Source organism: Carassius auratus, chromosome 44, assembly GCF_003368295.1.
Source record: "Carassius auratus strain Wakin chromosome 44, ASM336829v1, whole genome shotgun sequence".
NCBI classification, from domain to species: domain Eukaryota; kingdom Metazoa; phylum Chordata; class Actinopteri; order Cypriniformes; family Cyprinidae; genus Carassius; species Carassius auratus.
This window is the reverse complement of record NC_039286.1, coordinates 15,051,355-15,067,925: the sequence shown is the minus strand read 5'-3', so window position 1 is coordinate 15,067,925 and position 16,571 is coordinate 15,051,355. Positions and strand designations below refer to the sequence as shown.

Sequence of the window (16,571 nt, the reverse complement as noted above, 5' to 3'; positions counted from 1 at the left end):
TCCCCCTCGCCCTCAAGTGATCCAGTGTTATTGTGATCTCACTAACATTTCTGGGTCAATGCTTCTCGACGCTAATCCACAACATCTATGTTAGCAGCTCAAGTTCTCCGTTAAAATACCACCGCTGCATAACCAAAGCATTTTATATTATCCTTAAACTGAAGTCACCTTGTTTTTACATTCTTGTTCAAGCGCTACTGTACAAAACTAAACGTTGTGCAACGTTTGTGAAAAAGCCAGATTTCAGCTGCAGATGTGACCTTGAGCAGAAATCGTAACCTCTGTGACTAACGGTTACCGCGTTGTCCTAGTTCATTAATGCATTTCACCCAATCAGCTTAAATGACTAAATTAGCCATCAGAATTATAGTGCACTGCCCTTAATCGTTCTCCATGTTAGCCTGCATGTGAGCAAGTAAAGATGAGCTGTGCTTCGTTCACTTGTGGTCTAGATGGTTTGTGTTGTATGATCAGTTTTCTGAAGCAAACATAAAAGTATTGCTATGAATGCTTATTTATTTGTTAGAATGTTGTGCTAAATGTATTTTGCAGTAGGTGGTGGCCAAAAATAACAAATTATCCTACAGAGATGACAATCTTTAGTAGACATCAACAAACAACATATGCTACACAGAATTTTAGGTTCATGCAGTTCATTTATCTACAATAAATGTCTAGTAAATTCACATTAAACACTAGGTGATAAAATATTATAAAAGTTATAGTCATTAGTAAATTGAGACATAATCCGTAGATCTTAATTTCAGAATTCTTTGAATTTGTGAAAAGTGTTTAATAAGGCGGCACGCAGATTTTGTAGAAATACTACACGTCATATGCTTCTGCAACAGGTCTGCTTCTCTTCAGCAAATGTGTGGCAACTGCTAAAATCACATTCAAGAGGAATTAAAGTGCTGGTTAGATGTCATGTTAAACAGTGAAACATCCTCGTCAGTCAAATCGATTTCTCCACCACATGAGCAAAAAAAAAAAAAAAAAAACAGCTGACATGAAATGATGGTTTGTTTTCGTAGAGCAGGAAAGAGCAGGACCGCATTTAGCTGTCTGTAAGCACAACAATAGTGTTGCGGTGTGCAAATATTCTGATGCAAACTCAGTGACAGGAGATACATTACACTTTTGTTGAATCGATGGAGAGGGGAACTAGAATGGCACATTAACAGACACCAGTGACTAAACAGATCATTGTTTTACACAACAGCATTTAAGCCCTTAGCAACATCATTTTGTTAGTCAAAATGAAAAAAAGAATTGACATTTATCAATCATTTTAAGTACTTCATTTATTTTTTCCTTTATTTTGAAAGTCTGTAATTCTCTAGAAAAGGAAATATAGTTTTCAATGCAAATTTTCAGACTTCTGTAAAAGCTCAAAAAGGCCATTTTCATGTACAAATATACAAATATATATATATATAATCATATGCAATTGCATAGGCAATTTTAACCATTTGGGACTCATAAAAACGGTAAGTAAAGGAGTTAAGGACACACAATTAAAAAGATCAAAGCTATTATTATCCATCTTTCAAAAGCTAAAAAAGCAGTCATCCTTGGTGACAGAAAAGTTCCCCTAATTTAGGATTTGCCCGTATATACTATGACATGACAAATCAAAGTGATTAATTCCTCTGCACAATGTATAGACATATGATATATCACTCTTCTCCCACCCACCACACACATCCATCCCTCTGAGAGTGATCAGCAGGAGTCACAATATTGATGGCCAGAAAGAGGCGCCGAGAGATTAGAAGTGTGGGGCTTGTATAAATCCCTCAGCCCGGCTTATTAAAGCCAATTTTGTGATAATATGTTGCTCATATGTAATGCTTAACACATAGCTCAATTAACAAAATGCAGTACATATTCAAATACTACATTTGAGACTAAAATATCTCATTGTGCATATATATATATATTACAGCAAATATTTCAGTATGAATTTGTAAGTGCATTATTCCTCTTAACAAACACACAAATACTCCCTAGTGAAGTGATACTGGCATTAACATTCGTAGTGGAAGAAATGTCACGGTCATCAGACTGTCATGGCTGGAGAAATGAGAGAAAGTAGCGAGGGATTGGATTAGTCAGAGGAGAGGAGAGTGTGTAGGTGGGAGTTGAAAAGGCTGAGGTGGTGTCCAGGGAGTGAATGGCACTGCAGTAACTATCAATCAACATATGACTGCAGCCTGCAGTCTACACACACACATCCACCACTTTATCACAGACGCCTCGCTTTACTCTTTAAAACAACGAGAACATTATATGGCCTGAGGTTAAAGTCCTAAAAGCTCAAATCTATCATTCATTCTCTATCTATCTATCTATCTCACATGACTTTGTACCCTATATCTAAATTTACATTTATTCATTTAGCTGACGCTTTTATCCAAAGCGACGTACAATTGATATATCTGTCAGAGGTCGCACGCCTCTGGAGCAACTAGGGGTTAAGCTTCTTGCTCAGGGACACATTGGTGTTTCACAGTGGATTCAAACACGGGTCTCTCACACCAAAGGCATGTGTCTTATCCACTGCGCCAACACCACCCCATTAAATGTATTAAATGCATTGCCGGATGCATTAAATATAATGCATCCATTGCTCATTAATATTGAGAACTCAAAAATGATATGCGTTTAAACACCTTCTCTTTTGTATTTCCTTGTGGTTTTCTGCAGAGACCAAGCAGGAGTTGGAGGACCTCACAGCTGACATTAAGAAAACAGCCAATAAAGTGCGCTCTAAATTAAAAGGTATAAAACCATTTTTTTTTTTTCTTCACTTTATATCACCGTTTTGAACAAAAGTGGCCAAAGTAATGGATTTTTACAATTATTTGGGCAATCACACATAACATTTTTTAAAACATTAAGGACTAATTGCCTGCTCTATATATGGGACCCTGGACCACAAAAACCAGTCTGGTGGGAGGAGCAAACAACAGACACACTGGGGGTGGCATCAGGCCTCGGAGAGGTTTTTATTAACAGAAAAATAACCAAAACGGGGAAAAAAATTAAGTGTCCAAAAGAGAGAGTGTCCAAAATAAACAGGCAATCTGGTGTCCTCGTCATGCTGCTGGCTTTGTGTAGGTGGGGCATTGTTCAGGAAGGGAGGGTCCAGGTAAGGGGAGGGTCCAGGTAAGGGGAGGAGTCCAGAGGGCACACTCGCTCCCTCTTTGGTCCGGGGCGTGAGGGGCGGCGGCTTCTTCCAGCGGCTGCATCCATCTCGCTGGCTGCGCTGCTTGAAGGGACTAGATGGCCCTGCATCCTTGCATGACGGTTGTGTAACGGGTGCAGTTCTCGTCCGGACCTCAGGTCCGGCAGCTCACGTCTCTGGCGGTGCAGGTGTCCCTCTACGCACCCTCCCTGGACCCATGAGGACACCAGCATGCATGCACAGGGAAGAGACCGGTCTCCAGAGGAGAGGCGCGCTCGGCATTTAAACGGTGGCAGTGATGGGGTTCCATTTGCATCAGGTGTGCCCCATCACACGCCACTCTTATAGCGCCCCTTCTCTCTAAAGCACCTACTCCTGTCGGGAGCCTGGCAAAGGGCGGTGATGATGATAATTAGGAGGGGGGAGAGCCAACTCATCACACCAGTCATAAATTGAGATTTATACACCAATAAAATAAAATGAATAAATAAGCTTTCCATTGATGTATGGTTTATTAGGATCTGACAATATTTGGCAGAGCTACAATTATTTGAAAATCTGGAATTTGATGGTGCATCAAAATCTAAATATTGAGAAAATCGCCTTTAAAGTTGTCCAAAAGAAGTTCTTAGCAATGCATATTACTAATTAAAAATTAAGTTTTGATATATTTACAATAGGACATTTATGAAATTTCTTCATGGAATATGATCTTTATTTAATCTCCTAATAATTTTTGGCATAAAAGAAAAATCTATGATTTTGACCCATGCAATTTATTTTTGGCTATTGCTATAAATATACCCCAGCGACTTAAGACTGGTTTTGTGCACCAGGGTCACATATATAAAGAATGAAACAGATCTGAGATCAGTTTGAGGTGGTGAATATTTTTACAGTCTTCTTCGACTAAATTAAAATTAGAAAAGTTCAGGTCTTATTTTCAAGTATGCATTAAGTTTAGTCTACAAAAGCTCCTAAAACCTTCATTATCAAGTAGTCAAGGCTAATTTAGACACAATCTTTGATTCTAAAGGCAGCCACCTGAGGCCAAAGGAGTTCAGCAATAGACAATTCTTAACATGTAGGGATTTTAACTAATCTCTTTTGAAGTGCTTTCCTTCTGAAGCCATAAATCACTGAAACATAAATGAAACTTTATAAAGAACTTTTCATAAAGAACTTTATGTTGACCAGATTGTTAGTTAATCATTCAGGCTACAAGTCAATATTGCCTATATGGACAGCAATAAAAAAAGTGAACTTGTAAAACTGCGGTGTTAAATGCGATGCTGTCATAAATTTGGATGTACCTAACTTTTGTGCTGTTGCACCTAAGAAAAAAGTAAGGCGCACCAGTGCAAAAAGTTAGTCTAGAGTCCTGTGTAATATGTAATATGTTATATATAATGTACATATAATATTTAATACTACATAAAATATATATTTGTATTTTTTATATATTAAGTTTATTAAATATATAGGGGTTAGAGTTATATATTTTTATTTTTATTTAAAAATAAATATTTTATTTTATTTTTATAAAAAAATATATATATTTGTTATTTCATTAAATATGTATATATAATAGGGTTATAATTGTTTTAAATGAAATTATTTAGTATACAGTTTTATAAAAGGTATTCTTTTTATAAATACTGATTATTATTTAACTTTATTTGTTATGTATGCAATATTAATTATTATATTCTATATAATATACATATACTTAACAAACAAGCAATCAAATCAATCAATATGAAACAAGCAAGTTGCCAAACGTGACAGTCAATTCATCCACACTGTCGCTGATGTAGCCATTGACACATGGTTTGCTGGGCTCCATTAGAACTGAATGGAGTGTGAATCCCATTGTCTGCTGAAGTGGACAATGAGATCTATTGTTCTTCTGAGATTAAGGGACTTGTTATTACTCTGGGACCACTCTGTCTGACACCTAGTGTGTATGCACTTTCACTGTAACAGCTCGGTCCGACAATTACTTTAGTGTCATGGGTGGTAACTGTAACTGTTGTAGCCAGGTAACTGGGGTGAGACAGCTGCTATTTGAAATGTCAGTCTATGGGGTACGTTGAGAAGGCTGTGGGTTTAGCACATTTTACTAGAACAATTCATTATAATCAGTTTATTTCTGTATTCTGCAGCAATCGAACAAAGTATCGAGCAAGAGGAGGGGTTGAACAGATCATCTGCAGATTTGCGGATCCGCAAGACACAGGTATGAAAGTAACTGAAAACACCAGTGTAATAGTCCAAATGTAGCTTCTTCTCAGCACGTTTATTAATTCTTCTTAATAAGTAATAAAAATAAGAAATAAATAATTAGATATATTTTTAAAAGAAACTCAAAACGTGTTGTGGTCTTTCGTATGGCAGGGAATATTTAAAAGCTTTTATTTCATTATGTAAACTAGTTTCTCTAAAATGGTAACAATATTAAGCAAAATAGCAGTAAATCTGACCTTCAGGATGTTCAGAGACAGGCATACTTCCTGTGACCTCTGCCCTCCCACTGATCAGCTCTGTCAAACACCCTCCTCAGCGCCATCTGCTGTCCAGAAACAGAACACGTGCTGTAATTGCTCAACATGCACCATCCCGATTTCACCACGATCACACTTGGCCCACGATACATTATCCTGAGCCACCCACTGTCAGCGAGTGCATTCACGTCACGATGTGCCGTTACACTTTCACATCCCTGACGCCTCCACATGTCTACCTTTATCCCACAGCATTCCACGCTGTCACGCAAGTTTGTAGAGGTGATGACAGAGTACAACACCACGCAGTCCAAATACAGAGACCGCTGCAAGGACCGTATTCAGAGACAACTGGAAATTAGTGAGTTCTGCTAGCATGCACAAAGACGACACATGCAACCCACGCTCAAAAACACAAGCTGAGAAACAGCCTCCACATTACTCGAACATGCATTTAATTTTTAAATACACAAGTTAAGTGTTAGTGCATTCGAGACATGCATTTTACATGCAAGCAAAACTCAACAAAATGACAGGTATGCCACATACTGATACCATGTTCTCATAATATCTTTAATTAGCTGGCAGAACGACTACCAATGAGGAGCTGGAAGACATGTTGGAAAGCGGGAAGCTTGCCATCTTCACTGATGATGTAAGTTTAATAATCGCCGATCATTTACAAAAGTAATTTTACTAGGACTTTGGCTTGCAAATGAAAAAACATTTGTGATTTCTACAGCCACTACAGCCTCATGGACTTCACTCGCTATTAAAAGGTCCTTTATGGTTCCATTTTAGAACCTTCATCCACGGAACCTTTCCATTCCATACAAGGTTCTTTATAGTTTAAAAAGGCACTTTAGATAATTAAAATGTTTTTTACACTTACAACTGTGGAGTGAAAGGTTCATTAGGGAACTAAAAGTGGTTTCTTCAATGGAATCACTGAATTAGATCCCAGAATATATTGTTTGATAATCATTATTACACGGCTGAGTTAAGGCTGCTCTGTGCCTGCTTAAAATTCAGTGTAAAGACGCAATGCTGCATCAAAGCCAGATTGAATTTTCCTCACCTCAGCCCCTAGTATCATAGTATACAGTTGCAACTGCTGTGTAAATGTATTTTTGCACACATCTGAGCAACATTATACAGTCCATGTAAAGACACGGAAATGCCACTTCTGTGCCACCTTTGCAGAGTAAATGTGCCATTTTTGGAATGAATTCTGTGCAAATTAATGTTTAATAATAGTAACTTGCTATTGACATCCTGCCATGTTTTCTTGTATTCTCCATGTAATAGATCAAAATGGACTCCCAGATGACCAAGCAGGCTCTAAATGAGATTGAGACCCGACACACTGAGATCATTAAGTTGGAGAACAGCATCCGTGAGCTGCACGACATGTTTGTGGACATGGCCATGCTTGTGGAGAGTCAGGTACAACACAGAAAGTTATACCTTAAGAAAATAGTCAAACAAACCTTAGTAATGTTATCGTTTCACAAAAGTCCCTTCCACAAGGCTGTTAGCGATGCTTACAAATGACAGTCGATTTGAGTTTTTTGCTCTTTTTATATTCACATTGACTGACCCATATGTCACTGTGTGCAGTGCTTTTAGTATTGTTTAGGAATCACTATAGTATTTAATATTTAGAATTTTATATTAATTTTTTCATTTGAATTTTCTTTAAACTTTAGTCATTAATGCATTAATATTTTTCTCATTTAAAAAAAATGAGTTTTAGTTTTAGTACTACAAATTAAACTTACATAAAATTATTTCAACATAAAAGTAGTATATTTATTTATTTAATTAATTTCAAATTTTCTGTCATTTTTATTATGGTTGTTTTATTCCTTATCTTTATTTCAGTTTTAGTACATCATATTAAACTCATTCTTAACATTTTCAGTGAAAGAGTTTATTTTTTATTTAATTTTCTAAAGTTTTTCATCTAATTTTTATATTTACTTATATCAGTTTTATTTCAGTTACTAAAAATTAATTTTAATAGTCTTTGTGTTTTTTTTTTTTTTTGCAAAAAATAACACAAATGTATTTTTTAAGAATATTCATGCAGCTCATGTCCATACTATTCGTAAGGGCCTCATCTATCAGGCTCAAAAAAAAAATCTATTTGTGTACATGGGCTAGACAAAAACTGGCCACGTCCTTGTAGTGCACTGCGCTCCAAAGTGATGCTGACTTTCAAATGTAATTCACAGATGCCAATTTATTTCTTCCTCCACAACCGAAGACAGGTGAAATTATTTACACAACACAGACCCTGTGGATCAGTCGGGGTTAAGGGACTTACCATTTGTGGGGTTGGAAATCAGGCTGCACAAAGAATATGAGGGATCTTAACACTGAAAACTTGCAACACTGTAACAAGACACACAGAAGTGTGTCTAACAGGGCACTGCATACAGTGATCATAAACGTGTGTATGTGGATATTGTAGAAAAGACTTTGTTTGTTTGAAGTGTCTATTTTTGTCATTCACAGGGAGAGATGATTGACAGAATTGAGTATAATGTGGAACACTCTGTGGACTATGTAGAGAGAGCAGTTTCTGACACCAAGAAGGCTGTCAAATACCAGAGTCAGGCACGCAAGGTAAAAACCATCAGCTGTTACACCTGATGCCTTTCGGTATTATGCCCTTTGTGTACAATGACTCACGCTCTCAGTCTAGAGAACGCAGTCCTAAGCTCTCATGCACAAAAACAAGTAATAGAATACTACTAATACTACTATTAGATTACTAAACCATTTAAACCATCCACAGAAAAACTATGTTGCTTCTTTGGCACTCATTGGTTCTTCAACAGATGCTGCCTGCTCCTAGATTTTTTTGCTGCAGTTTTGCTTGCAGCCATTGCAGTTTTGGTCTAAAGACTGCAGACTCTTGGTGGTATGCCACCTACTTCTATTCTTTCTGATGACTCAAACTGCAAAAATGGGGTGGTTACTTTTTTACCGGCCCCATAGTTATTTGCTAATAGTGAACTGCTGGTGACACTTAATAGGAACATCATTCTATCGAAAGTTAATAAATAAATTTAACAAACGAAACCTCATTTTGAAGTATCGCCAGATTAGAATTGTTGTCAGTTACGGAAGCCTCTTTTCCAAAATAAAACAGTTTCTTTCAAAATGCATACTTTTTTTTTATAGTTGAGTTTATACGCACAATTATTTTAATTTTTTTACAATAATCCTGGTTTTCTTTCTGGCAATTCCAAGTTTACATCTTGCAATTCAGTGTTTATCTCTTGCGAATTATTATTTTTTTCTGCCACAAAATAAAAATTAAAAAAAGATATGGTCTTAATTAATAACAACAAAAAGAAAAACAGGCCAATAAAAACAAATTGGCCCATTTACATGTCTGACACATGGTGACCAGAAAAACACTTTTAAAGTAGGTTTTTTTTTTTTTACATGATTCCTTACTGCATGACCAACCAAGCATTTACATTTGGTTAATTCTGTATGGAATAGTCTCTGGCCCAATATAATATTTGCAGATTCCCTCCATGATTTCATCACATTGAGTAGATATGAACTGCTTTTTTGGCGATTCCAGAGTTTAATATGATGTTAGTACTGTTTTTAGCCTTTACAGTTATGCAATATCTAATTACCACCTTCTCAAATGTGCTCTATGTTTGAACACATTTAGTATTCAAAGGGGCAACGTCTCAGAGTGGGTCTTTTGATCAACAATTTAATTAAATTGTAATTAATTTAATGATTTACTTTGGTAATGGTTTAATTGTTATTGGCTTCATTTAATGATTTAAAGAGTGGTTAAGATGAGATGATGCTACTTAGATTAGCTGACTATCTCAACAGAGTTGCTATAGATGAGCTAAACAAAAGATTGTGGTTTCATCTGTTTATGCATCTTTCTTTCTTTCTTTCCTTCTCCTCCTTTTTACCCTTTGCAGAAGAAGATCATGATCATCATCTGCTGTGTAATTTTGGGAGTGGTTTTGGCGTCCACTATCGGAGGAACCCTGGGCTTCTAAACGATATGAAGAAAGACAAACACTTGGAAAGCTGAGTGTTTTATCCACTTAAACACTAAATAAGGAAACTGTCATAAAACGGGGGCTGGGTAGGGTTAAAAATTGAATATTCAGAAATCAAACAATTAAAAAAAGGAGATGTTAAAAGTGGGTTCAAATAAACATAATATTTACAAACTGTACATGTAAATGTATTGAACATAAAGCAGCACATGGGTTACTACCTGTAAAGGAATAATATATATATATATTTATTTTTTGTTATTTTTTTCAGCGTTGCTTTCATTTTGTGGGGGGCTTCCAGGACAGTGCCAGCAACTGCTTAATTGTTTTATGTTCGAGCAGAACATGGTGTTTGGCAAACCATATTAGCATTATAAATACTAACCAACTGACTGCATAGATGTTATAGATCGTAGTTCTAGTCTGATTTCAATGGCCTAAGATTCCAAGTGGTTGCCAGAAATCAGATGAAATCTCTCATTATTACATTATTAGCTCATTACCCATGGAGTGCTGTAGTTTTAAAGCACCGGCAACCTCATAGCCAAATTTCTGTCTTAATACTTTTACTCCAGGCAACCCTAAACAAACTAGATTCAAAGAACTAAGCAGCACACATTTTGAATTGTGAGAGGAAGTGATATCACCAAGTTTGTACATGGAAATGATTTCGTTTTTACTTCATTTGCTGTAGACAGTGAAGGAACAGACATTTCATTTGAACTCGTTTAGAAAGCTACACTTGGATCGAAAGGGTGGCATTGTGCAAACTGTTTAACTATGCAGTTTTGATAGTGATTTGCCCCTGCTTTTTGAATTAATTCATGAAAACCTATAGAAAGATTCTGAAAAAGACAAAAGAGACTAAATATTTTTATCTACACCGAAGATTTCTTATATGAAACATTTACTGAAAAGTCAATACTTGAAGTAATGCCTAGCCTAAATATTATCTTTTGGAGGGTGTTTAGGTCTGCTGAAATTAATTTCTTATTTTACGTTAGTTTTACACTTTTTTATTTGCCTTGTTTCATAAATTGCATATATATTTTACATTATAATATAAAGAATAGACTTGAACAGGACCGTTTAGGTTTTGAAGCATCGATTTGAGAGTATGCTTGACGTTTCACCTTGGTGCTAGGTAATGAAGAGAGACTAATAAAATTGAATACGGGGAAGTGATAGTGACACTTTTAGATCCTTATTCTTAAATTCTACATATCTGGAAAAAAATGGGAATAAGAGCGGTGCAGACGTTGATGAGCTATCTTATTAAATATTTACCTGTAGATGCATTCTTCAGTTCAATTGAAAAAAACTTTAATGGTTGGTCAGGACGCTTATTATGCACAGAATAAAAATGAAGACAACTTTATATGAAATAACTCAAATATAGCTCTGAAGACCAAGAAAGAAAGCATGTAAAGAAAACTCTAGCTTAGAAAAAGACGCTTCGATTTTGTCCAAAAGATTTTTTTATTTTTTTTCCGCTGTATCATGAATTCGTTGCATCCTTTTCTTTGCAGACAGAAAGTGCAAGCATGGTTAATTATGTACTATTTGTTTTAAATTCAAGGGCTAAAATTCAAAACCAAACTTTAGCTCTGTTTTTTTTTTCAATCCACAATCCCCCTGGGCTTTATTCAGATTTGTTGCACTCTTAGAACGCCCTTACCTTCATGTTCATGACATGTATCAACTCTGAACGTGCACTCCTTTTCTCAATATGGACTTCATTTTCCATGTACTGCTTATCATAGAATATATAACAGGAGCCCCCCTACCCCGTCTCGCCACCCCTTTACCTACTCAAAGCAAAGTAGTAGGGAACAGGAATGATTTTGGGAATAAATACTGTACACTTTTTACAAAGCCTGAGGCAGAGGGCTGGGACTATTTTGCTTTAACCATTCCAGTAACGTCCAGCATGTTTTCTTTGAAACTTATGTGTATTTAGTGTCGAATCACTTACATGTATGGTAAAATGAGGTAAATATGTATGTCGGTGTTGTTTTTTAGTAGACTGATATAGCTGGAAGGCCCTTATTTGTTAACGCATGCAACTTTCGCTTTGTTAGTTTGCATGGCTCTCGATCATGTGTGCACTTTACAATCAAAGAAAACAATGTCTTATACCGCCACATTTTTTGGGTTGTACCTTTTTCCGTTTTGTTAATGTTTTTTTTTTTAATGATGATTTATTATGACTCTCTAAGGGTTGGATTTGGGGGGGGGGGTGACTTAATTTAATAGTTCTGCTGCCTATTTCATCATGACCCTGACGATGCTGGAGTTTTACTGTGGTCCTCATGAATGTGTTCCCTGTGGATGTGCACATGAATACAAAAATCTGTTTGTTGTAGGGTATTTTGCTCCCAAATCACATCCGTAGTGTAAAACTATGTATTCCCCCCTCCTCACCCTCTGGAAACACTCTGGGTATGAATCATTTTTGCGCATCTTGTTCATTTTCCCTTCCCCTGATGTTTTGATTGTTGTGCTTAACTGGTGATGATATGTGAATTATTTTGTAAGACTATTCTTTATTGTGAGTCGTGTGCTGCGGTGTCAATTTGTGCAACTCAAAAGGCCATGTATGCGTGCCCTGTCCCTTTGGCATTTTTTCCTTTTTTACGTACACGTTGCTGTATATGTGAGCATGAGCATTTGTGTGTATGTGTGTGTGTGTGTGTGCTCGTCTGCTGTTGGAGCCCTCGGTCGCACCGGCCTCGGGAACAAGGGGCTTCTCTGGTCTGCAGGTCTATGGTATGCAGCTCTAGCGCTCCAGTTCTGTGCCGACTTCATTAAAATGTTAAGAAAAGTAATAAGTCTAAAAAGCCAAAGCATTAATGCGAGTACAGAGCACAATGTTACAGTCAACTGTATTGTGTAGTCCTCCCTGCCCTTCAATCTTGTGAACTTTCTTGCGTATACATTTATGTTTTCAGTTCCGCCGATTTCAGCGTCAAGGTTCTTGATATAAAGGTTGATTTATTTATATTCATTCTGAACAATGTGTATAATGTATACTACACAAGCTTGTTCGTTTTAAGCACTTTCTCTAAAAACAGCTACGTACAAAACAAATATACCCCCAACGATGTTCAAATGTTGTATGTATCTTATGTTTTTTTGTTTTTTTTTCAATGATGCTGTTCATGTTACCATTTTCCCCCTTGTTCAACTCACCTGCTTTGCTTCCTCTGTGCTGGCAATACATTAGACATAGACATTAGATCAGCTCTGGTTAAAAGAAAATGAAATAATAATAATTTAAAAAAAAAAAAACTGTTTAGTAACACGGGCACAGATCTGGATGAAAGTTTTCTCAGTTGTCTTAATTTCATTTTTCAACACTGTGTTTATTGATGTTCGTTACACAGACACTGATATGACCAGACAGCACTGGCATAACACAGCACATTGAGAAGGCATTTTGTAAATGAATGAAAATTACAAACTACTATATATTTAAGAAAAAAAACAATGTACCTTTTAGAGCTTAACTGCATAGTCTTTTTGGTTGGGGTTGTTGAGTGCCTCATCACTGCAGGTGAAGAAAAAGCCCTTACGCCCAACCCACGTAGTGAGTGAGCGGAGAAACGACGAAACTAGAACGCTCCCGCCATGATCAACGGAGCCATCTGCTGCTATGTAGACTGCTTTGTGGATTGTAACGCTCGCTGCTTAGTATCCACATGTACTTTAGCAGCTCTCGAAGACTTTTATTTTAACCAATACGACTTCTCGATCCACGGCTAATGAGCGCCCAAGACCTGCGATCATGATTTTTCTCAACAGCCCCAGCCATGTTCCTCCTTAATTTCATCCCCTTTTGTGTCATTCCTTTGATGTATATTCCCATTAAACTTTATACCAGTATTCTTGTTTCAGTGTTAGATTTAGAATGAGGTAACAGTTTGTGCTCAAACTGTGATTTCAGCAAAGTGATCATCAATTACAGAGAATGGCCTGTAATGATGTGATGAAAACACTATTCTAATTTGAACTGGAAGATGACTGGATAAGGATGACAAGTGAATTATACCATTATCAAATGTGATGAATTATATAACTACAATGATTTAAAGAATCACAAGAAGTTGTGTTATTAGTAGTACTATTGAATGCTCGCGGTTTTGTCGATCTGAACTGAATCTTTGTCTTGTAATTATTGTAAATATTTCAAAGAGAGAAAAAATGACTTGCATGTCCATGTATAAAACGACTAAAATAGTTCCTGTCAAAGTTGTGAGGTTGATTGATTTTCTTGTTCTTTGCCCTGGTCGCAGCACTTTGCTGTCCACCGACCTCTTGCTTGTCTTAAAGCAGCATCCAACGCTTTGAGTGATGTCAAGGGTGCTTTATAACGAAGAAAAGGAACAACGCTTTACACTTTTCAGATTCAATACAATAATATGTTGCGTTACCTCAGAGAGCCATTACCTGTTACCGAAAAAAAAAAAAAAAACAGTGCTTCCCTCCATGTACACCATCGATAGGTCTACAGGTCAAATACACACCATCTGTAGCTTCCAGGCACTTTGAACGCTTTTCTTAGCAGAGGTCCACCACATTGGCAATGGCAAATTTAGAGAACAATCAGTGCCATTTTTGTGCATTTCGTGATGCATGTTTGGATGCTTTCTTAATCAGTGTTGATTAAAATACATTGCGGGTGTAAAGTGTAGCATGGCTAAAACTCAAAAGCTCTAGTTAACCGTGACGCGGGATGAGCTCTGCTCTTATACGAAGAGCACAGTTTTTGGGATTTGGGCATTTTCTTTAAAAGTACAGTAGGAAAACAATAATGCTTGAAGCAAACAGAAAAACACTCATCTGTGCAATACAAAGAAAAGGGCTTTTCACACATGCATTTGAAAGCACTGCAGAACGCCGACTTCAATATTATTGTGGGAGTGGAGGGAAACAAAGATCCACTATTCATGGTTCCAGCCATCGTTTTACTTGTCGCCAAACATCTTCTAGCCTAACTAGGATCTAAGTTGAAAGTGCAATCAGGGCAGAAACCACAATGAGATGGGCACCAAGGATGGAAAGGAAGGAATTAAATCGATTTCTGCAACTTTGACTGGAATTGCAACTTCTGTCTTTTATTTTCTGTGTGTGTATGTGTGTACTGTATTGTAAAAAAAGGAAAAAGATACAAACAAACAACATAACTGTTCCTCTCTCCCCCTCTCTCTTGTAATACTGTTTGCTGTTCTGTTTGGTTAGTGTGGCGTACCAGTATCCTTCTCCTCCCCTAAAACCCTTTGCTATCTTCCTCCCTTCTCTTACAATCTCTCTCTCTTTCTCTCTCTCTCTCTCTCTTTCTCTCTCTCTCCTCCATGGATCTTTAAGATGAGAACTCTATGCAGATGTCTTTTATAAGTGTGTCAAAATTTAATTTAAAGTTAAAATGAAAAAAAAGAAAAACCCCAACAAACAGATATTATGAACTGAAACAAAAAAAATAAAGAAAAAAACGATTGTCCAGTGTACAACTGCTGTAGTTGTCTTCCCTACTTTTACTCCTTTCTCAAATCATGGGCAGGGGTGGGGGGCGTCAATAATTTGAGCTTGTATATACTTCCAGCATGTATACTGACACTGTTTATCAAGCTAATTTTTTACATTGCACTGCCTTGTGCATCACCATTAAGGATTTAGATGTTTTTGCCAACTTTTTAGGTGAAATATAAACAGTTGGAGTTTCAAGTCCTGCCTGCTGGCATTCCATCTGACATAAAAACTAAATTAAACCAATAAAGAGATTTTGATCCTGAAAACTGCTCAGGACGGCCACTGTTGTAACAGTATCAGGTTTGATCCTTAATTATATACAAAATATACTATTATTTGTGAATTGTGTGACAAAAGTTTTATCTGAATCAGTTCATGAAATAAGATGTCCTGATAATTGTAACTCAAATGTCATTTAGCAAACTAATTGGAAAACAAATGGTGCTAAAGATACAGTTTTATTCACTGTAAAGCATTGGACACACTTTCAATTAACTATTAAGCCAGCCGCATTGACCCCAGACCCCTTCGGAAAGTAGATAAAGTTATTTAGAAAGATAATGGGGTTTTGCTCAATTATGTTGTTATTGATTGCAGCAGAAGATGCCCCGGGAGCTGTGCAAGTCCAACAAGTGCTTATCATTATTTTAAATTAATTAATTTAGTCATTGCAGTAAAAACTTGCCAAACTTGGCAGGTATGAAGGGCTGGTTTTCCAGTTGCTAAGCAACAGTCAGTGAATTTTCATTTAAAAATAATTCAGCCACTCATGCTGTTTGAGCTGCAAGCTTTGTATGATAATCTTTTATGCTGAGATTTAGGCATATTACTCCCAGTTCAGTCCAAACATGAATTACTCGTGTGATTTTTATAGGTGTAAAAACACCCTCAATAATGCATTTTATTTTCACCACACAGCTTTGACACTTTTCAGGAAGGTATTTTTGGACCCAAAATGTTTACTTATCAGCCTCAAAACAGGTATAAGTTGTCAATAAAATTGCATGTATTCAAAGACTATGGACTTCAATACACTGTACCCGAATGGGTCTTGTGTGGAAATACCTCATTTGAAATTGAATTAAGATGCTGCAAATAACTGCATCCTCTTGCTCTCAAGCAACTGAAGCATTGCTTTGAAATCAAATGAATGAAACATGTCTAGACTGCTTAATAACTTAACTGGTTTCAGGGCATTTGCCAAACTTAAAAGTAACATAACTGAATACGAAAACTTACCTAAAGGATCTTTCACCATCTAGTGGACACACTCCAAGACCTCAAATCAACCTTTTC

At 36.6% G+C, this 16,571-nt stretch overlaps 1 protein-coding gene across 1 annotated transcript in view; it reads left to right on the top strand.

The window, feature by feature from the left end:
* LOC113062642 (syntaxin-1B) overlaps positions 1 to 9,869 on the top strand; it is a 39,150-nt gene extending 29,281 nt beyond the window's left edge. The window contains exons 4-10 of the mRNA XM_026232636.1: positions 2,710 to 2,784; positions 5,356 to 5,429; positions 5,947 to 6,055; positions 6,276 to 6,349; positions 7,003 to 7,140; positions 8,215 to 8,325; positions 9,663 to 9,869. Of these exons, the coding sequence (XP_026088421.1) occupies positions 2,710 to 2,784; positions 5,356 to 5,429; positions 5,947 to 6,055; positions 6,276 to 6,349; positions 7,003 to 7,140; positions 8,215 to 8,325; positions 9,663 to 9,743 (662 nt within the window). The 3' untranslated portion in view covers positions 9,744 to 9,869. The remainder of the gene's footprint in view (positions 1 to 2,709; positions 2,785 to 5,355; positions 5,430 to 5,946; positions 6,056 to 6,275; positions 6,350 to 7,002; positions 7,141 to 8,214; positions 8,326 to 9,662) is intronic.
* Positions 9,870 to 16,571: the final 6,702 nt, after the last annotated feature.